The sequence below is a fragment of the Taeniopygia guttata genome, chromosome 2 (assembly GCF_048771995.1).
Source record: "Taeniopygia guttata chromosome 2, bTaeGut7.mat, whole genome shotgun sequence".
Taxonomy (NCBI): Eukaryota; Metazoa; Chordata; class Aves; order Passeriformes; family Estrildidae; genus Taeniopygia; species Taeniopygia guttata.
In genome coordinates, this window is record NC_133026.1 from 17236497 (window position 1) to 17259576 (window position 23080).

Genomic DNA, 23080 nt, shown 5'->3' on the forward strand with positions numbered 1-23080 from the left:
GGTTTTATTGAGAAAAAAACCCACAGTGCAACAATGTGACTCATTTAATCTAGAAGAACTGCAATAATAAGAATTTCATCTTGAATGTGCACCATGCAAGAATGCTATATGGAGTTTACTGCCTAAAGCCCTGTTTTGTTGTATACTATAAAAATAAGTAAACAAAGTAGCAAAGGTTTGCAGCAGACATGAGGCATGAATTATACTAATGAAATTAATTAATTAGGTTAAGGCATGCTAACAAGAAAACAAATTTTTCCATGACTGGTCTAATTAGTGAAACTTCATTCCTTAGGAACTCTTACTGTATGTGCAGACACTTTTTCAGCAAGCTCAGCATCTTCCCTCCTTAACCTGCATCCCCCAGCCTTTCACAGCCTTTCACTCTGTACCCAGCCCCTAAAATCCTCGTTTCTCTGCCATTTTCTCCAGGAGCCAGGCCTGAAGCACCAGCACTGTGTGGGAGCCACCAGCACAGTGTGTCCACTGACCACCCAGGGCAGACCAGGCAAAGAAGGACCTGCTAGTGCCATAGGTTTCAGCCTTTGCTCTGTGGGAGCATGAATAAGATCTGTTTTCTGCCCCAAAACTGTTTTTCACAAAGCTTTCTAGGACTCAGTTCATACAACATCAGGTCCCAACACATGCAGTTTCTAGGGAAGAGACAGACAAATGGTTGGAATAGTTATGGAAAGCCCCTACAGTGTAAAAATCTCTACAGCTTGGCCAAACCACTCCTTTTCCTGTATTGCAAACACTGAAATCCTGTGAGTCAAGCTAAAGCAGTAAAAACCCAAGCAATGGCAATTCAACAAAGGCAGTATCAGACCAGCACTCTGTACACTGCATTTCTGCAACAGTAACATCTGCCTTGAAAATAATTTTTCTCCTTTTGTTTCATGTGAGATAACAACAACTTCAGAAATCACTGTGGACCACATCCAGCGGCAAAATCCAACCGTGAATGCATCTGTCTAAAGGCATTTCACTCTCACCATCCACAAGAAAAAAGGATAATTCAATAGGAAGTAAAGCCTCCACTTTTTTTGAGTGCTCAACCAACCAAAACACGAGGGCCTGACTCATCAAAAAAAAAAAAAACCAAAACAAAAACACGGTGGTTCACCACTACAGCCGATGCTCATCTCACTTTGCTTGCCAATTTAAGTCAAGTTACACAGGAACCACTCCTCCAAGACAAAACTTCTCTCTGCAGTGCTTCATCACCAGAGTCCCATTTCATGGAACCACTGGGTAGTGGTGTATTGGCAGCGTGGAACCGTCACCTACAGCCCTATGACCTGTGAAATATTGGCCATGCAATAATCCAGCTGTAAGGGTTTCAACTGACAAGATACCTTTTGCCCCCTTCCTGCACCATATTCCCACCAGATACTTTTAGACAAGATCATCGGTATCCTCGTTTCCAGCCCTAGCTGACCTAGGGGAGGTCATACATGTCACATGTTGTGGTTAGGAATGGTATTCCCAAATTCAGTGTTCCCACTGTAAAACCCCAGACCACATGCCGCTTGCTCACTTTCCCCCACCTCCCCCTGTGGCAGGATGAAGAGAAAAAATGAAACCACAAAAAGGTAAAGATCACATGATAAGAACATGATAATTTAGCAAAACAGCAGTGAAATAAGAAAAGAAACAGTAACAACATACAATACTAAAACCAGAGTGTACAAGTTAGACAAACGATTCACAGGCAAGTGGTCCCCATGTGCCATCCATCCTCCACCCTCAGTGGTTCCCCCTGCACACGAGTGAGGCAATATCCAATAACCCCAGGGCCCTGGCTGTGCCTATCCTACCTGATGCTAACTTTTACTCTGTCCTGGCTGGAACACGATGTTCCACCATATCCTCACCACTGATGCTTCAAGAAACAAACTGACATCTTCTTTGGGTTCTCTGCTATGAGTGTCCTCTTCAGTAAGATACTGAACCACAGCCCAGAGAACCACAGAATCATTTAATTGTTTATGCTGGGAAAGACCCTTAAGATAATCAAGTCCAACCATAAATCTAACACTGCTAAATGAGCCACTAATCCATGTCCCCCACTAAAACATGCCTCTAAACACCTACACACTACCCACCACTTCTTTTCTGCTCCTTTCTTTACCACGTCTAAAATCTGTAGGAAGGTCCACTACTTGCTCCAACTGTACCAGATGGCAAAACACAGCAATATAATCTTAGCACAGCATTCAGATGAAATACAGAATTGCATCATAGTGTTAACATCTTGTTCTCCCACTAACACTCCCATCTCACCATCACTGCTTACAAAACAGCAGAGATTATGTCATTGTCATATTTCTCATACCTGAAACGTCACTTTCCCCATACCTTCTCATTCTCACTTTCCCACTCTCCTTTGTTTCTCATACTAATATCAGAAATGGAGATTCCCATAACTAGAGACACAATTCCTGGGTTTCCTTTTCCTAAAATATCAGAAAACTATCCTGTGTATACACACACAAGTGCATACCTTTGTCTGTATATATGTTAATTTGTTTCATTCTTATGCTTTAGTCCAGAATTAAGGATTCTGTATTAATCCTGACATGAAGGTGACAGGAGTTCACACAATATTAAAAATAATGAGATAAAACACAGGGGATTTTGGACACAGAGAGTCTTCAGTAACAGAAATTATTGAAAGGTGCAACATCAGCTCTTTTAAACCCAAAAGGTTAAATTTGAAGCATCTTTTTTTTTTTGAGAGAGAATTATTTTGAAAAATTCATTGTTAAGGAGAGCACTGTATTTTATGGTCATAGCTCTTCAGCTAGATTTCTTAAATTAGGCTCATTTCCATGCCCCCATCCTTCCACCCCCATAAACATCAGCTTGTTATTTAAAAAATGCACAGTGAATAAGAAAGAGGCAATTAAGAATGAGGCACAGTAGAAATTGACTGTGACAGGTGTTCAAAGAATGAATCAGTACATGACTTCCCTGTTCTTTTACTCTTCTTTAAGCATCTGCATTTGACTTCTTTTCTGATTTCCCCCTGATGCCTGACCCTAAGAAAACCTCTGAGACCTCCTTAGAAAGTGAGGAGCCACAGGAAAATTTTAAAAGCTACAAAAACCCCAGGTGTGTCCAGTGACTCCTACCTGGCTTTGGTTCACCTTCACACTCCAATGCTACTGAAAGCATCTCCTTTGTTGAGAACTATAGCATTTGACTTTCTCATTATCATTAATAGCTACCTTTAGACAATATTGGTTTTCCCATTAAACTCAGAAAAATCACAAGTTACTTGCTGGCAATTGGTTCTTCCCCCAGGCAGGACACAGCCCAGCTGCAGGAGGGAACCAGTGCTTGTCAGGAGTATCTGTGATGTCTGCAGTAAGCCATTCCTCAACCTTGTAAGACCTGCAGATTGAATTAGATCTGCCAGAATTTTCTACCAATTTTCTATTAACATTACATTGTTCCTAACAGCGTAACTGCTGTGAATGTGTATAATAATATATATATATATATATATATATATAACTTTACTCTGTCTTTTGCAATGCATACTCTGGGACTGATATATTCAAAACCAAAAAACACCACAATATCACTAATGTAGGGAAAGGAATGGTCAGGATATCTGAGTGGAAAACAAAATACAGACTCCTAGACAAAGTAATTCTAGATTAACATACTAAATAGGATTCTTTCCCTCTTTGTGAAATACAGAATTATTCAGAAGGGCAGCCAATGATCACAGTAGGGTTATCAGTGAATCCAGACCAGGTTGCTCAGGGCTTTACCCAGTTGAGTCTTGAAAGCCTCCAAGTATGGAAATTCATAACCCCATAAGCAACCAGCTGCACTGCTTAATCACCCTGACACTGAAAATGCTTTCCTCATATAACATTTATATTCATTCATACTGCATAAAGCTGAAATCTCCTATTTCAATTTGTCAGTGTCTTTTCTTCTCCCACTATACACTGCTGTAAAGAACCTGACTTCACCTCCCTGTGAGAGTTGGATAGCTCATGTTAGGTTCCTCCAATGCTATATTTTCTTCATGCTGAACAAGCCCTGCTATCTTGGCCTCTCTTTGCAGGACCAGTGCTCCAAGCCCTTGACCATTTTGATGGCCTTCCACTGAACTCATCTAAGTTCACTAACATCTGAACACATCACTGCAGTAAAGGAGAATGATCACTTCCCTCAGCCTTCAGGCTGCTGTCCCATTGATAAAGTCCTGTCTGTTGCTATCCTTCATTGCTTTGTGATGATCAAGGATGTAGTGCATTCTTGGCTTCTTATTAAATTTTGTCTTGTTTGCTGCCCCTGTCAGCACAGGTGCCAAGTAACACCAAACAGCTGAATGAACAAGTAGAAAAACTTTCTGCCCAATTTTGCAGCTTATCCTCGCTTAATACGAACGGAAGATCAACTGTCCTGTCAGGATAGCTACTTCCTCACATCATGTACAATCATACAAAGAACCTGTTAGGATAGCAGAAGTGAAATGACAACATGAGTCACCCACAGTCTCAGGCTTTTTATCTATCTGAGCTATAGATAACAAAGCATCCAAGCAAAGTCACCAGCTCCCTCTCTTCTCTACTGCTCTACTTCTTTTACTTTTCGCATCAGAAATTGTTCATCCCAGAAAATACTATGGGGATGTGGGATTTTCTTGGTCATTTTCAATGCAAAGATGTGGCCAGACACAGCATTTTACAATTACAGTTTACTAGCCTAAGTGTACACTTGTAACCAGGGACACAAAGGGAGCTGCAAGAAGGAGCTCTGTTTTAATGGGAAAACAGGGGTTTCCACATAATATGTGACAAGTCAATAATGCATCATGAAACACAAGATATTTTTAGTTCTCATTCAGTTTATGAGCATAATATCAAACCTCCTCTATCTAACATGCCAACACAGTAATGAGACTAAGACAAAAAGATGAGTGACTGTACTTCATCCAATATGTTCAGGTATCAATATACTGCTTGTTTCTTTGTTTGAATAAAGATACTTACAGAATGTATCAGTAATTTTATTCATTAAAATGTAAAGAGGGAAATGTATTAGGATTTTATACAGCATACACAGAAAAGGCTTCAATTTTTAAGGGGACTGTAGAAGAGGGAATTTAAGTTGGGCCTCTAAATCTTAAATCTCTGAGTCACATATGAATGTACTGCCAACCCCATGGAACCCAGAATCTGCCTCAAATTTTTGCTGGCAAGTACAGATGCTTATGAGTGTGTAGCTTGTCTGCTATGATTACCTGAAGAAAACAGCCCTTAAGAGCCATAAGGAAACAGTAAGTACACACACCATAGTCTATTTCTTTACCCAACATCGCTGTGTCTAAACATTTCAAAAGCATGCCTCTGAACACTTCACAGGGAAACTTTTGAACGCTCTACGAATACTTCTATATTTTTTTATATTCAAGGAAAACACATTCACCTCCTGTGAAAAGGGGTTCTTGCACAATTCAAAAGTTAATGTATATATAATTTTCATCATATCCTGTCAGCATTCATAGCTCTCAACTCAGATTAGTAGCATATAATTTGAGCAGGAAAATTGAGGAGAAATACATGGTGGGTTTAAAATCAGAAATGGCACTTGTTTATGATAATATTTGCAGCTTTTCCATCTAAGTACCCACACAGATTGCACATACTCCCACAGAGATGGAAATAAATATGTGAAATACCTGTGCAGCTTGAGTGTCACAGTTCCATAAACAGTAGCAAAGCCCAGAAGACGAACCCATCTTAGGAGAACACAGCGAAATATACTTGGCTCAAAATACAAAATGACAACCTATAGAACAGAAAGATAGAGAGAGCTTCAGTACTGCTTTCATGAAAAAGTAGTTCTTCATTCAAATGCAGAATAGTTGCAAAACAGGACAGCAGACACATTTCAGCTCGTACTGCTGTATATTTAGATTTTCTAGTAAAGCATTGGGATGATCAGATCAACCAGCTGGCACAGTTCTAGGCACCAACTCCTTTTTGAAGAGAGCTGGCAAAAACCCTGTGACAGACTGTGAAGTGACAACACTTTTAAATGCAATTCCACTGACTTTTCTTAACTGAGTGAAAACATGTACCAGAGAGGAGGATAGAACAGACAAAGACTTTTTCCTTGAGCAATTCAAGTGATATGCAGCTGGTTTAATTCTGGTTTGATAGGCTGTATTTACAAGGTTACACTTCAAAGTTACTCCTAATAAACCTAACAAAATGGTATCTGCTCTTTTTTCTCTGCCAAAATAATAATAATTGCACTGGCCTCTTTCTATCCAAAGTATGAAATATTTCTGACACATTTAACTCTTTCTTTGCCATATATTTCACTTAAGCTATATCAAATCTCCCTGTGCATCACTAATTTATTAAGGAAAATAACCTTTTTGTTCACCTATGCATTTCTTTAACCACAATAAAAAAATGTCGTACCAGCCTTTTGCCCTGTCTACCAAGGACCCTGCACAAGGACATCACTCCATAAGCAGTCAAAGAAAGCTACTTCTGTAGGTATAATGCATATAGAAGCTTCACTATCAAGAAAAATACTATTCTTCTCTAAAACAGGGTTTCTCAGTAAACTCAGTCACAATTTGAATCAGGAGTACATTTCTTCATTGCAGCAGACATTGTCCCTGGTGTCCTGAGTGTTGATTCCATATTCCTTCTCACTTATCTGGTCCCACTAGTGATAGTAAAAGGGTTTTAAAATCATGGGGATTTAGGGTTAACAGGAAAATAAGCTTAGTAGGCCCTGGAAAAATAAATACCTTAAGCACATGAAGAACTAGTACTTGCTAGAACTGCACTGTGTAGCTAGTACATGATAAATGATATAATTGTTAGACGTGATGACTGTTTAGTAATTAAATATAATTACTGTTTAATCATAAGAATAATCATGAGATACTGTGGTCAGGGACCTAAGAAAGATCACAAGAATCTCATGTCAATGTATACAATAGAACAATATAAGTTTAATAATTAATATGTAAGTTATATAATGATAGAATATAAAATATGTTCAGCTCGAAAGCCATGTCGGAGTCAGATTTGGGTCTGTACCCCTGATTCCCAGAGCTCTTAATAAAAGCACTTGCATATAATCATATCCCATGATTATGTGTGTTTCTGAACGCTAACACTAGGATCCTGCTGTCCCAGGAATTTGTTGGAAAACTGCCCCTACCATACATATAGACCCTGCTTGGTCCTGAAAACTTAGATCCCATGCATTCAATGTGTCTGACCAAAACCTGGTAAAACAACCCAATGCACCATAGTAAAAATTAATTAGGTAATCCTGGTCTAGAGAAAGCAAGCACTGAAACATTCCAGGCCATCTGTCACAGCTTCATTTACAGTCAGTACATTCTGGCAGCAGAGATAGTATTGTGTCTACTGGCTGCCACATATTATTTTCCTAAGTAAATGCTCTACTGCGTGGGAATTCAAGTTCAGGATATTGGCCAAAAGCCCAGGACTACATCCTTTGGGTGACATAGACTTCTTTAGAAGAGTAGGGGCAAAAATGGCAGATGTGGGCTGGGAGAGATGGAAGCTGCTGTGCTTCACTGGAATGCTTTTTTATACAGCAGAATCACACTATTCCTTTTAAAAATATGATTTGCTGAATCAAACTGTGCTGCAAAATTTTATCTCCTTTTTTTCACTGTTATTAGACTGATATGGAATCACAGAATATACTGAGTTATAAGGGATCCACAAAGACCATCAAGTCTAACTACTGGCAATGCATAAGACGCCACCCAAGAAACACACCATGTGCCTGAGATATTGTCCAAATGCTTCTTGAACTCAGGCTGGTGCTGTGACCACTGCCCTGGGGAGTCTGTTCCACTGCCCAACCATCCTTTGGGTGAAAAACTTTTTCCTGATTTGGTATGCTTCAATGTAGAGATTTTCTGGGATTCTGACAAACTGCCCATGTAAGAAAGGCAGCAGCTTTTCTCCTTGGAAAATCAGCTGGAAATCAAAATACATCCACATATGCATGACCATGCTTAGGCTAACAGAGCATCCAGCAAAAAGTTTCTCAGGAAGACCTGAATGGCAGCAATGACCTCTTATCCTAATATACTGTTATATAGATTAGGACAGTTGCAGAACCTGAGTAGTCTGTAGCAGTAACTTGTCTCCTGAGGTTTGCTAAGGGGTAGAAAACACCATGTTTCATCTTCGATTCTTTCAAACAAGAAAATCAGTGTCCAAAAAAGACTGGCATACAGAGACTCTGAACATTTCAAAGTTTATTTGAAAGCAGAATTTTTCAGATAATTGAAATGGGAAGGTCTGAAAACTCTCCAGGCACAGAATTTTCTGAACAAGGGCAACAGCTCTCTTTGCCATGCAGTCTGACACAGCAATTTCATCTGCTGCTGCTTGTTGAAACATTAACTGCATGTGTCTAGAAAATCTCATTGATTTGCATTGAATCATCTGTATGAGCAGCTGAGGCATTTGGCTAGATATCAGCCAAGAAACCAACACTTCAAATGCAGCCTGGTGTGAGCTGGTGCGACAGCCCACTGTGAAGACTGTAGCGGCAAGGCTCTGTTGGAGAAAACTGTTCTCATTTTCCCATTTGAAATAGACACATTTTAACTTCTCCTTCACCCCCATGATGAAAGATACTGCAGAAGTAAGATTTCATCCAAGTTTGAATCTTCTGTGTTTATATGATGGAGAATCCTAACAGCGCCTTCACAAAAGTCAGTGTCCATTTCTGCCTATTCTTGCACACGGTCTGTCATGGATCCAAGCTTTGAAGAGCCAGAATTGCTATATGTACATTTTTGCTTTCTTCTTAGCCATTGCAGAAGGTTATCCTAAGCATATGTCATTCCCATTCCCATCAGGGTTCATCAGGATGTTCAGGTGACTGCCCTAAGCTCTTATCAGAATTACATTGATTATAAACACCATGAATTTTAGAGGCACAATTTTTAAATGGAACAATCTTTAATGGATTGGAGCCAAGGGGCTACAAAAACACTGCCCTGGAAGCCTTGCTCAATTTTAAATGCAAGAGGAATACAATTCTTGCAAAGAATCTGGTCCAAAGTATGACTGTTACACTCCAATCCTCACTCTCCCTAGCAAAAAAAACCCCGAAAATCAACAAAAAACACAACAAAAGCAAAAAAAACCCAACAAAACCAAAAACAAAAACCACAAAACCAAATAAAAAACAATAACAACAAAACCAAACCAAATAAAAAAAAAAAGAGGAACATAACACAGAAAAGTCTTAGATTTGTTTCATATCAGCCTCTTCTACCTTATCAAAATCCCCATTCCTTAGTGTTATCCCAGAGCTAAGTCTTCTTCAAGTGACAGCAAATGTGCAGCACAAGGTTGCTGAGCTCCAAGTGAGGAGCTTAGGATGAACACCAGATTCACCCACACATCCAGGCTGCTCTCAGCAAAACAAGGGAATCCCTCAGTTCTAAAAGACTACCCTGCCCACCAAAAATCTGACAATATTTCATTTTCTCTTTTTGCATTTACGATGCAATAGACCATGATCTTCTTAAAAATGCTGGGAGGTTTTGCTGATGGAAGGAAACAAAACATCTTTACTCTACATAAAGAAATGTGTTATCATCAGTTTTGCCAGCTCCTGGCATGCACTAGACATCAGTTTCTGCTACTTAAAAAAAGATCTGGGGAAAATTATTTGGAAACTAGAAGATAAGCCAAACAGTGGCTGTTCATGTCCCAGTTACTGCGGCTGTGCGTGAGACTTCACGAACTGTGACTCGTCTTTGTCATTTGGACAAACACGTTTAGATGTTTGCTTTTAAACTCAACGTGGTTTGAGCTATTACTATCCTTGCCAAAACATTGTGCCAGTAGTCACGCTAGCACTTGTGGAGTCAGAGATGAAAAGATTTCCTAAGGTCACCAGCTAACTGTCAAGTGTGTTTAGAGCTGCAGAATTACAGACACAGAAGAGGGACTTAACCTGCTGACACAGCGATCAGCCAGCTCAGTTATTCATCTGACATGAAGAACAGGCACACACACACACTCTAAAGACAGCAGCTGAAGTCAATAAAAGCACCTCACACATTACAGCAAATTTTCCTCATTGGAACAGGTAGGAAAGTAAAAGTGCAATGAGAACACAGAACAATTGAACATTCAAAAACATAACAGATTTCATCTACACACAAATAAAAGGGAATTAATGAGTTTTATAGCCTCAGTGCCATTGCTTCTTAAAAGATAAACAGCATTTAGAAAGATTCTTAAAAAAAAAAAGCCACCTTATTACAGCCCTATAATATTAATAATGAGCAAAACTGTACATCACAAAATGCTCTTTTGTCTTTCAGGTTAACTTTACTGTGCACATTAAAAGATGTTTAATTCTGCCCTTTACCTTGGCACCAGATCCAGGCAAAACTACTTGAATACTGTGCACTTCCCCAGGGTGCAGTGACTGGGAATCAGTCTGCCTAAATCAAACATATGATTTCTTCCTACACTGTTTTAAGGGGTCTAGTAAATCAGGCCTACTAATGCAAATTTCAGATAACCCAGGGATAAAAACAAGAACCTTGAGAAAGTTCAGCTGCAGCTGATTGGACAGGAGCTTGGCCTAAAGGCTCCAAGTACACATGTCCATTGACTAGAAAGGCACTACAGCATTTGTTTTAGGGCATATGCTTCATTATATGTCAATTAATAATCTGTATTAGGAGGACTAAGCCAAGCACTTTATAGCCAGCTGTAACAATTTTGTAATGTATTTAAGACAGCCACTTTTTACTTCAATTCTTAAGCTATAGAAGTCACATGAATAGATCAAAAACTCATCTTCCTCTACAATCATCTAATTGCTATCCTTCATGTTGAGAGGAAATGGGCAACACCATAATGTCTCAAGAGATCAGAAGTCAAAGAGCTTTAAAAAATACATGTATTGCCAGTGCTAAAAATCCTAAAACTAAACAGAAAAAAAATTGAGCAGGACCTTAACTCCAAAAACCCCAAAGATTTTTTCTCTTTTTTGCCCTTGGTTGTAGAACCATATTAAAGTTTAGGTTGGAATGGATCTTTAAAGATCATCTAGTTCCTAGTGCTGTGGACAAAGAGGTTATCCATGTTATATGGATGGAAATGAAATTCAGAGCTTAAAATTTGAGCACCAGCATCATCTGCTAATGGATCTGAGGTGTAAGTCACCCACTTTAGACAAAAGTGATGCCAAAGTAATATTTTTTTTCTCATTTGAAAATAACCAAATTCATCTTTAAATTTTGCTCACTTAAACCAAGGAACTTTACAGGAAAACTATCTACTTTTTAAAATTGAACTTGGGAATTTTCTGCAAGTACTCTGCGCAGTTCAATGCAGGACATGACACAGCCATTCAAGATAATGCCTTTTGGGCTAATTCCATTAACAAGCATGTAGGAGATACTGTGAAGAGATCCATATGATCTGTTCCACTGCCCAACACCATCTGTCCTTGCCTGACTGCAACAGCTGTCTAGGGCTGTCTCTAGGCAATTCTGCCATGCAACAAGCCATCAGACACTTCCTCTCAGTGTCCTGCCGTGCTGAGGGATGGGCAGCCTTCCTCCTTCGGCCATGTTTCAGTAGTTTCTTCCAACATGTCAAAAATCCTCCAGGGTACATCAAGTCACCTAGTAATGCCTCAGCCCTAACACTGAGAAGGGATTTCCTGCAGCAGAGATGCTGTTTGCAATGTTAGATAAGCTTGCCATCCAAACTCATAACAGTCTGGCATTGCGCTTCCTAGGAAAGGGACCAATCCGCTTCCGTGTGGGCACAGTGCCATCTCAACAGATGGGATGAATGAAGGTATTCATGAGGCTGTGCACACTACGGGCACCACTGCTCGAAGCATGAGTCACAGCTCAGATCATCTGCTTAAATATTAGCGAAGGCACAGCTCCTTATCCAGCCCTGTGCTATCCACAAATATTTCCGCTGCAGCTACACGGAACATTTTAGAGGTATGATAACAGCTGAATATATACCTAGCCTAATTATGTAAGAACATTTCCTTCCATTTCCATCCCTTTTTTAAAACCACATGTGCTTTTGAAGACATTACATCTTACTATAATAGGCCTGTGAGCACACAATACCATCAAACCCTGCTATGCTTGCAAATCTCACCATTTTAAAGCAGAGCTGCATCGGATCATTAACTCAAATGCCCCTGTAAAGCACACATTTCCTGCACAAAACCACAGCAACTACTCAGTAGGTTTTATTCTTGCCTCTGAATTGGAACTGAATCAACCTCCCAGTAAACAGCATTGGAAGCACTTTGCTGCTAGGGGCAATGCATTTCAGGTAAGATGTATAGCTCAAGCAAAATCCTTGCAGCCATTTAAGAAAGATCTTCTGGATTTCCTCATTAAAGAAGACAAATTTTTTCCTCATCACCCTCACAAAGTCCAGCTTGAAATTCTGCCTACTGAAATCCCCTTTCCCTCCCACTATATTTTAATCTGTAGATATTGGTGTTTCTTTCATTGCCTATCGTATAAATCTATTAATACATATTAAACCTCTGTCTGTGTTTCAGCAAAGACATGTCTTGCCTGTAAAATTTTTTGGAAGACCATGACCCAGTATAAGCACATAACCACCAGCACCAGTGTAAAATGAAAGGGCAGATTTCTAGAATTTCATTCACCAGAAAGCTCTGCTATCACTAGGTTTTATTACACTATGGATTCATCCCCATCAGGCAGTAACAACAGATCTCTAAAATTCTTTATGGAATACATATTTTGCAGTAGAGCTCATTTAGCCCCCTCAGAGATTTAACTGGAGATTAGGCAAACAGAACCTTCAAGATCATTCTGGTTTGACAAAAGACTGCATACTTAGAATGTCTTTTTACAGATATATCTTCAATTATTTTCTCTCTTCTTTTTTTTCTTTTCTGTTTTCATAAGGGAGATCTCAATTAATTATTGACAAGAGACCCTGAAAAGGTTATTTTGAGGAACATAAATATCCATGTGATTTCCAAGATGCAATCATGTATTTCCTCTAATTTAAAGAAAAAAGGTTATATGCCACAGATCCTACCAGCTCTGGGAATATTTATTAGTGGCTTGAACACATGGCCTGAAAATGCACTTATTCACCAAAATTTCTAGCCTTTGCTTGAGCCCTACTAATGATCCAGCTTCACTGTTCCTATTTCCTTGGCCTAATGAATAGTATTCTAAAATAAAATAATAAAAAAGGAACATGTAATCCACAATGGCTTTAAAAAGATACATGCTTGCACTCTGTAGACAGTAGAGAATCCAAGATTTTGTCACAAAACAGTTCATTATCTTATGGGAGACATCAACTGATGCCCTGGCTGAACTGGTTATAAATGCTAAAGGTTGAAAGGTACTCCAAGTGTCAACTCACAACCAACAGAGAAAAGAGATACAAAGAAAGACAGAACACCAGGTCTACACCCTCTTTGGGAAAAAACAAAGCATAAAAACAAGTATTACCAAGAGGTCTAGGCCTCTACCTCAGGCTGCTGTGAGAACATTTGAGGAATTGAGGAGAAAAGAAATCACCTCGAAACACTGGATTATCATGTAGGTTCTCTGCATCTATTTCCAAATACAGAGATCATGCTTAGCTTTTCAGTGTAATAGAATAAACTATTTAACTTCAGCTGCTAACGTCTCAAATACAAGGAGAGATTTCAATGGTATTGGCCCAGGGAGTGGAGATACTAAACATGATCATTCAGGAAGTATGAGGTCTCCCAGTCTAAGGGGCTGTAGGCACTGAAGTGCTGGAGGGGGAAAGTCCAGTAGCTGAGGGGCAAATATTTGTCCAAGAAAGGTGTCTTCTTGACCACTGCTGGTTATTGGATGCTCATGTAGAAGCAGTACAAGACAGGGGTAAGACTCTGAGGCTCAGAAATTCCACTGAGACAATGCCTAAGTGTAGCACAATTAACAAACAACCTAACACTGAAAAATCCAGGCTGAAAAAAAAAAATCTATTAGTTTGAATCATGTCCCATGTAAGGCAGAAGAGAGTCTGCATTGCACACTATGTTTTCCCTGTTCTCACTCAAGTGTACTTCTAACTCACCAGTACAATAAAGCAAAAGAAGGAAATAAATACTTTCCAGGGAGTCCAAAAAGTAATGAGCTTAGTTGGCCCAACTGAACTTCTTACCCATCTGCTTTGATTTGCCAGCTATTTCTCTGTCTTTGGTAGATGTCTATCCCTCACACATATATTTGCTCCCTCCTGACACTCTCACAGTCTTTAGTACAGTTACCTAAAAGTTGCCTGAACAGCCTCAGAAGTCAGTCCCTGAGGACTTGAGATTTAACTCATCTCAGCAATTCAGACACTTGAACTGGCCAGATGTGGACTTGGCTGGATGTCTGAAGTTTCCACTGAAATCAAGACACTGCCTCAGAAAGTTTAAAATGTGTTTAAAGAAGATTAAACAAATTCTTCAAGTTTAATCCAGATTCTTCAAAAATAAGAATAACTGTGGTGTTTGAAAATTTAAAGCCTACCAGGATCTACCAAGGTTTGTACAGAGCAAAACACTTTTCCTGACCCATGTAGGTCACCAACCACAGCCTGAAAGCACAAAATTAATGCATAGTAATTGATCTGACTTTAAAGATACTTAGGGGCTAGTTAGAGAGTCAAAGCTGTTAACTTCAATGAAAGGCAACTACCCAAATATTTTAAAAATATCTGTCTTCTTGTCTTCAAAAAGAGTGCTAAAAGCAGTGTATGTAGCCTGATGCTCTGCACTCTTTCATTCAATGTTTTTTAAATTTATATGAAAAGGTCTTCGATTTCTTTCCAGTTAAGTACTAAAAGACACATGAAAATGTGGGTTTCCTGATCAAGCAAATGGTCAGATTTTACGTGAATATTATTAAATTTTATCTGCCAGCAGCAATTAAAAGCAGAGATGAGCAGATGAGGCATTCAGGGCTTCAGCCTCATGCACACTAAGGGTGAGAAGAGAAGCACAAGTGAAATACAGAGGAAAAGCTGAGCTCCTTAATCATTCAAAGCTTCTATTTTCATAGTTTGCATTACATTCAAAAAACATAATTCAAAATTAATAGAAATCATTTCATCAGGACGTTTTATCTCAGCAATGTATAGGCGCACCAAAAATTGTTCATGCTGATGCAAAATTTAAAAGTGGAAAATCAAAGGAAGCTGCAAAGTGAAAATATCTTCTAAAATATTTGCTGCTTCTGCCAGTTAACTTTTATAATCCAATTACTTCTTTCATTTGTTCAGATACATTTTCTTCCATGTGACATGCCACTTGGGTAAATCACAACAGCCAACTGAATGTCCTAGTTTACCTACTTCATGTGTGAAAAAAAAACCCTCAATTTACTTACTGGGCGCATTACAGCCTCTTTTCTTAAAAAAAAACGTGGTAACCAAAGAAGCAGAAAGAAACATTTTAACAAACAACCAAGTCTAATGAAAAAACACTGACATCTCTTCAGCCCCTTCATTTGCCAAACCACTGACACATTTTAATAATAGTTTTGAGGATATATATTTTCCTTATTTTATTAAAACCAAGGAAAATCTAACAATTAATTTTAAGACCACACCTGTGATTTTAGGGTAAAGGAATCTTTTGAAAACATAATGCTAAAATAGTCTATATTAAAATAAATCTTGCAAGAGCTGCAGCTAAATCAAGACATAATAGATTAAATTATTCAGAGCAATTTGTCAAGTATACTTAATGCAAGACCCAGGTCATAAAAGAGTCACGCAGACTTTTATATAAATAAAGTTTTATATAAAAGTCATACAGACTTTTATATCTTGTTACACTATAGCTGAAATCCCTACAAATATACAGTGTAAGGTGTGTGTGGAGGGGGTGTTATTTGAGTGTTTCCAAATAGTGACTCCTACCTGGGGAAAAGAAAACATGCAGTATTTAGAATTCCAAAATACTTATCTCCTTGTCTTAATCTAACAAAGCTAGAGAAGTATTTAACACAAAATATGTGGGGAAAAAAGCTAACCATTAGATAATGGTTTAGGTTCTACAGAAATACCTCCTTCCTTGCTGCACCTGCTCTCTCTGAACTACATTTGGCAGGTTCATGAGTCAAGGTAGGAATTTTATTGCCATCAGCTATTAAGAGGGTTATTTGGAAAAGGTAATGGGGACAGACCAGGACTTTGAAATACCCTGCTAAACCACAGCAAAGAACAGGACAGCACTGTCTGCTATCCTCCTCAGGATAATTTTTGTTGGTATTTATTTTGACAACAAGCAATTTAGAAAACTCTCTCCACTAAAATACCAGCCGGACATCTCAATCCAGCCAGTGCTGATTAGTTTACTGCAGACATCTCTGCTGGAACTATTGACTTTTCATTTTCAGTTTATGCACCTGTAGCAACAGCAGCAGTGGGCACAAGCCAGAGACCACAGCGTGACCAGCCTCCAGAAGAAGTGCTGGGAACGCTCCATCTCCTCATGTTCCCTAATAAAGACTGGATGTCTGTCTGATAAATCTGCTTTAGGTAAACCGAAGCTACCCGTAATTGGATGAACTGCAAAAATGAGTGACATACTCTGCTGGCATGATCTACATTAATCTTCAATCTACACTAATCATATCAAGCAAATTATGTTATTAACATAATTAATTCATTATGGGTAATTAATGAAGTCCAGAAGAAGCCAGCCACATCTGCAAACTCAAAATCCACTCCACAGTAGAAATTATGGAAATAGGAATGAAACACTATTTTTCTTCTCAGTAGGAAGACATTCTTATACTTCTTATATCACATGAATATGAACATTTTTACCTTCCAAAAGAATTGTTTGGACAGTTTGCTTGACTAAGAGGGCCCGAGTGCTCATACTTTTTTGGTCTATTTAAAAGGGAAAAAAAAATGTTTAATAGAAATCTATGCATGAAAAATACTTATACAGTGCTGATCAGCTATTGAATAAATTTTATAACTGAGAAATGAAAACAAATTTAGCAAAGTAAATTTCTATATTCAAGATGATCAGGTTCTTCTGTCATTTTATTTCAATCAGAATGCTACCCAGGTGATTTTTAAAGAACAACATAAAATTAATTCCATGCTTGTATAAATATTTGAATACATATACACTTAAATACAGAAATAGATTTGGTGCATTTGTTGTGATAGAGGGTGGTTTGATATTATAATCCAGCAATTCCTACTGGGAATAGATGAGGAGCAGATATTCTACACACCTGAGCCAGGGAAGACAAGTGAATCATTAAATTCCAAGACAGTCCAAGTTCCCTCTGTATTCAATGGGAAGCACTGTAGGCAGAGGCCAAACCACATCATCCTTCTACAGGCACCTGAGTGCTGTCCTCCAGAAGTGCCTACTTCCCTCCAGAGACTAAAGGGAGCCTTCACTTAAAATATGATGTTCAGAGTAAAAATTAATTTTTAAAAAAGTAATAATAATTTAAAAATCCCTGTACTGCAAATAGCAAAGTTTTGCTCAGAGTTTTTAGTACTCCCTCTTTCTCAAGTGCAGGCAGCACCTAGCAACCTGTCAGACCATGTAAAGCCCATCCCTCAACTCTGATATACTAGAGAAGAGAACAAGCTGGAAAAACCTTCAGAACTATTTAGCCTAATTTAATATTTATTTCTATTTTAAGCTGGATGTCTCAAAGAAAGAAAAGAACTTTAGAACATTGAACTAATTTAATGAAATGGACCTAGAACAAAAGTTATCTGTCATGGATTTTAAGGCAACTCTTGAAAAATGCAGAAACTCAGAAATAAGCTGGTATAGAAAGTAAGAGAGATATTAGCACATTGAGGGCCATGTTCTTAATGGACAGGTAGCATTTCCATTACAGATGAAAAATTAAAAAGTGCCAAAATGGAAAGCACTGATCTCAAGATTAGGCATACAAGCTGTCATGGAGCAATCTCGAGCAATGTATCAGCACCAAAGTTGGATGGACTGAGAGGAGTCTGAGAAGGACTATTCATTAGAGACCTCAGAAGAATATTCCTTTGAGAGTTTGAGAACAACATACTCAACTCTGAAAGAGCAGTCTTCAAAAGCTTCAACACATGTAGGTGGCAACCAACTAAACAGAACAACTCAGAACAGAAAACTCCCCTACACTGCACAGAAGTGGAAAGCAGGAGAGATGAATCTTGAAGCAGATTTTCAGGAAGTTGAGTGTAGACTCAAAAAACTTTAAAAAGTCTGTGGAGGTCTCTGCACAGTTGATCAGAAGTCTGAAGTGCAGTGATGCAGGAAAGAGAGGAATCAGGTTGCACAATGTGAAATTATTAACTGGGAGAAACTAAGGGTAGAAAATTCCCCTCCTCTTGGAAACAAAGCTTCATGATACCTCCACGATATGTATAGCTGCTCATCAGCAACAGTAAAATCCCTTAGGAATAACAGGCACATCTCCAAATATTGCATTTTCATATTGCATTTTCTAGCCTTTGCATACATTCAGGTTTTCCAGAAAACTGCATTACCAAATGCACTTATTGATCAATTCCTAATTATTTGACATGGGCAATTTCTTTTTCAAAAAGAAAGAGACGACAAAAACATTTGAGATGTAAGGTTGCATTAGACAAGCATATCTTTGATATTTAATGTATTTTTCAGTTAAAGATTTGAGCTCAGACAACTCAGAACAACCGGACTCCCAGTTAGTTTTGCTGTGTTATGCTCCCTCTGTAACTTAGGGTTTGTTTAATGTGATTGTAACTGCCATTTATTTCAAACATATATATTAACTATAAAGAAATTAATTGTGAATAAGGAAAGAAACCTCAGAGGAGCAATTTTTTATTATTTTGAAAATTCAGTGGGATTAGACAAAACAACACACCTGTCTGCAGTGCAACAATTAGCAGGTTTCTGAGGAAAGCTCTTGACAATGAATGATTTAACCTGGAGAACAACCAAATTCAAGCTCCGCTTTTTCAGTGACAACAGTTGAGGCCCATATGCTACTTTCTGCTCATACCTAAAAATAACTTAACCATTCCCTGAAGCAGTTATGAAGCCAGGTCACCTCATTTTAACCAATACATAATCCAACCAATGGGTACAATACCTTTCCTACTGCTCTATAGTTGGATTAATACTTGTGCTTATAATACCCATTTACTGCTGCTTAAGGAGCAATGTGAAATAGAACAGCATCAGCACAACAGGCTGAACACCTCACATGCGATGGAATCCTAGAGACAAATCAGTAAAACTTTCTTCAAGGTGGTACGAGTTTGTGTCTTCTGAGCCAGAGAGGGGAACAAGACCCAAGTGTCACATCCAGAAGGAAAACATTGACAAGTGGGATATTGAATAAAAATGCTGTCTATAGGCTGGGGGGTTTATCACCTGTACTTGGTAAGAAAGTGAAGACTGCATGGTGTACTTGAAAAAAGAGTTCAAGTCTGCAGCCCTGGTGAAGGAAGATGTTTTCCCATGCAGAAAAACTAGGCAGATGATAAGCACAGATCCTTCTCTCTCCAGAACATCCAGCTGCCTAAGCAAGCAAAGCAGGCACGCTGCTGTCTGTGTCCCTGACTGAGCACATCTCCCTCTCACGTACAGAGTACCTCACTCGACCTCAAGGCACCAAAACTGAGCACTGCAATCTGTGATTGCAATGCTTGCCCAATGGCAAGTTGTGTGCTTATAAGACTTGCCATGATAAAAATTAAAGGTGTGTGAGGAAACATGTCCGCTACTAATGACTAAACTATTCAAGCATCTTTGGTCTCCTCCTTTGAGAGACACCAACCAAAATACCTATAACCAACCTGCTGGTTCCCTCCTGCTGCTGCAGCTTCAAAAAGAAGGCATTAGAAATAGCAGCCTTCCCAAAGAAGATTGCTTATTTGCATTCCTGGCACAGCTCACTTGCACAGTCCACAAAATGCATTCATTAACAGATAACAAAACAGCAGAAGGAGGCTTTCTTCAAATGTTCCAGTCCTTCCTGAGCACAGGGGGAGTCCTCCAAACATTTCACTGATTTATCAAAGAAAATGCCCACCTTCTAGCAGGAGAGACATATTCCAATGCATTTCATTGCTAAGCAGTCCTCTGTATTTAACTGCAATTATTTATTTATATGACCTTCCTTCTCCATCCTCCCCACCAAGATGCTTGTGGTGTTGAATAAACAACTGTACAATAAAAAGAGCATAAAAGCAGAATGGCAAAATATTTAAGAGCAAAATTAACAGTTGTTACCAGAACTAAGAATGAGATGGCAAAAAGAAACCAAAAATAACTGAACTCCAGGGGGCCAGGGAGAAACAGCAAATTTTTAAAAGAATAGTCTATCTGCTAATATAGATGGAGAGATAGCAATGAGATAAACCAGCCAAGTGGTGAGACCCCATATGTGAGACTGCCCAAAACACACATTTCAAGACTCATATTTAGTTGTGGAGCTCTGAGTACTCAGAAGGCCATGACCTTCTTTTTCTTCAAGGTTCTTGAACATTTACTATATATAACACAAGTATTTATGATTTAAAACAAATCCATTCAGGCAGATTTTGACAGGATTGCTTGTGACATGTTTGAGAAAAATGCATTACTTTAAACAGTCTGAGGAAATAAACCTAGCAGATTCAGTGTATCATGCAACAAAATGTCATCTACTTTATGAAAGATATACATGAAGGGTAAAAAAAGATCATTTCTTTGAGCTTGCTTAGGTAACTCAAGATAACCCAAAATCCCAAGAATGTCTGCTATGCTCTCTAGTCCAGTAGAGCACTTGGTGTTTAGCAACAGGGACTTCTCTGTGCTCAGTATCGTTTTCTCTCTTTCACATTGAATGCTTTCAACTTTTTGCAAATTCTTTCTGTTCCCTAACCTATTTCTTAATGATTTAAGACTAAATATTACTTGAAGTTAGATCAAGGTTCCAAACTTCTTGCATTTGTTGAAAGCAACTGAGAATTTTTCTCCGCTTTACTGTTGTCTCAAGAATTCATTCTTTCAACTTCTTTGTTTAATCTGATCCATCATCATCATAATCATCATTATTATTAGTAGTAATAGTAGTATTAACAGTAATATATACTAATTATGATATCAAATATAATTAGTTAACAATTTCATGTCTACAAGTTCTTGATCACATCTGATGTCTGCTATACACACTGGAGAGACAAACCAGAAATGACTGCCTTTCACAACTACATCATTTGATATGAAAGGCTTTTGATGCTAACAGGTTAGCCCAGTTCACAAACACTTGTGAAAAATACAATATACTATAGGTTTACTTTTTAAATGTAGTAAGCACCGATGTCCCTTATCCTAAACAGACAAAATATCCTGCCTGAGAAAAGAACTCATTATTTGTTAATCCTACAACCAACAGCAGTAATTGCAGCCCATATAAAGACATCTCAGCTCAGGATCAAGATAGATCAAGTTTCTTGTCCTTGGTATCTAGTAACTTGGAATGTGTTTTGGTTCCAGAAAAGTTACACGAAGAGCAGCTAAAATAGAAATTTTTATTTATTTATATATTATTGGTCTTTATTTTTTATGTATTCTTTATTTATATGTATCTTTCTTTATCTGAAATTGGCAGATTATTGTTGGCAATAATTAACTTACTAATCTTGCTTAAGACTTACATGCTAAGCATTTAGAGTATGTTTCTGATTCAGCTATCTTTCAAAATTTCTGGGTCTTCAAACAACTGAGCATATGATATTCTAACAGAGCCTTACATTGAATTAATGGTTAATAAAAATGTTCCTTAGGGTTTTAAAATACTTGTTATGACAGCATTTTGCCTTCTTGTAGCAACAATTGGTGATTATTTGAACAGAGAGTGCCTGCCACTATGGCAGTAACTTATGTTGATTATGATTTCAAAGATGTAAAAACGCCTTAAGGTTTGGAAAGTAGATACAAGTTTAATAAATATGGATATAAATAGCTGACTAAATAACCCACCACACAGAATTTTATAGATCCATTCTCTACAGATTTCAAGGCAATGCTATCAATAAAGACAGAAAAAAGGATGAGCTGACTCTAGGGGCCAGCAAGACCTGTCAGATTTTTAAAAACCCCCATGTTTCAAGTGTTCAGCATGCTGGTGATGCCAGATTAAGAATTTAAGAGGGAGAGTTGAACATTAAGAATACTTGCTCTGTTATATAGCACTCCAGTATGTGCCGGGAATTAGGTTGTTAACAAATTAAGAAAGATTTATACATTCAACAACATACTGCCTGAATATATACAGTCTTTTTTGATTCAGACTAATGTAATGACTAATGCACTTGGATTGACATAGAAGAAGAGATCTGGAGGTTAAATCATAGATCCATGTTTTAAAAACTATGGTTATTCAGAACAAATTATTTCCTATAGAAAATCCCAAAATTTAAAAGGAAGATTAAAGTTTAAACAATGAAAGAAAAGTGGAAAGAACTTCTTTATGCCAGCATAACTTCCTTTACCATTCTTCCTAAAACTCACAGAATCACAGAACCACAGAATATGCTGAGTTGGAAGGGACCTATGAGGATCATGGAGTCCAACTCCTGGCCCTGCACAGGACAGCTACAAGAAACACACCATGTGCCTGAGAGCATTGTCCAAATGCCTCTGGAACTCTGTCAGGCTCGTGCTGTGACCACTTCCCTGGGGAGCTGCTCCAGTGTCCAACCACCCTCTGAGTGAAGAACCTTTTTTTAATATCCAACCTCAACCTGACCTGACACAGCTTCAGGCCATTCCCTCGGGTCCTGTTACTGGTCACCAGCGTGAAGAGATCAGTGCCTGCCCCTTCTCTTCCCCTCACAAAGAAGTTGTAACTGCTCCCCTTAGCCTCCTCTTTTCCAGCCTGAACAAACCAAGTGACCTCAGGCACTCCTCACATAGCTTCTCTTCAAGACCCTTCACCATCCTCATTGCCCTCCTTTGGACAGTCTCTAATGGTTTAATATCTTTCTTATCTATCTTATCT

At 38.4% G+C, this 23080-nt stretch overlaps 1 protein-coding gene across 2 annotated transcripts in view; it reads right to left on the reverse strand.

Annotated features, from left to right (window-relative positions):
- GPR158 (G protein-coupled receptor 158) overlaps positions 1 to 23080 on the reverse strand; it is a 191811-nt gene that overhangs the window by 47288 nt on the left and 121443 nt on the right. For both annotated transcript variants that reach the window (XM_041714383.2, XM_041714382.2), the window contains exon 6: positions 5708 to 5817. In XM_041714383.2, the coding sequence (XP_041570317.2) occupies positions 5708 to 5817 (110 nt within the window). The remainder of the gene's footprint in view (positions 1 to 5707; positions 5818 to 23080) is intronic.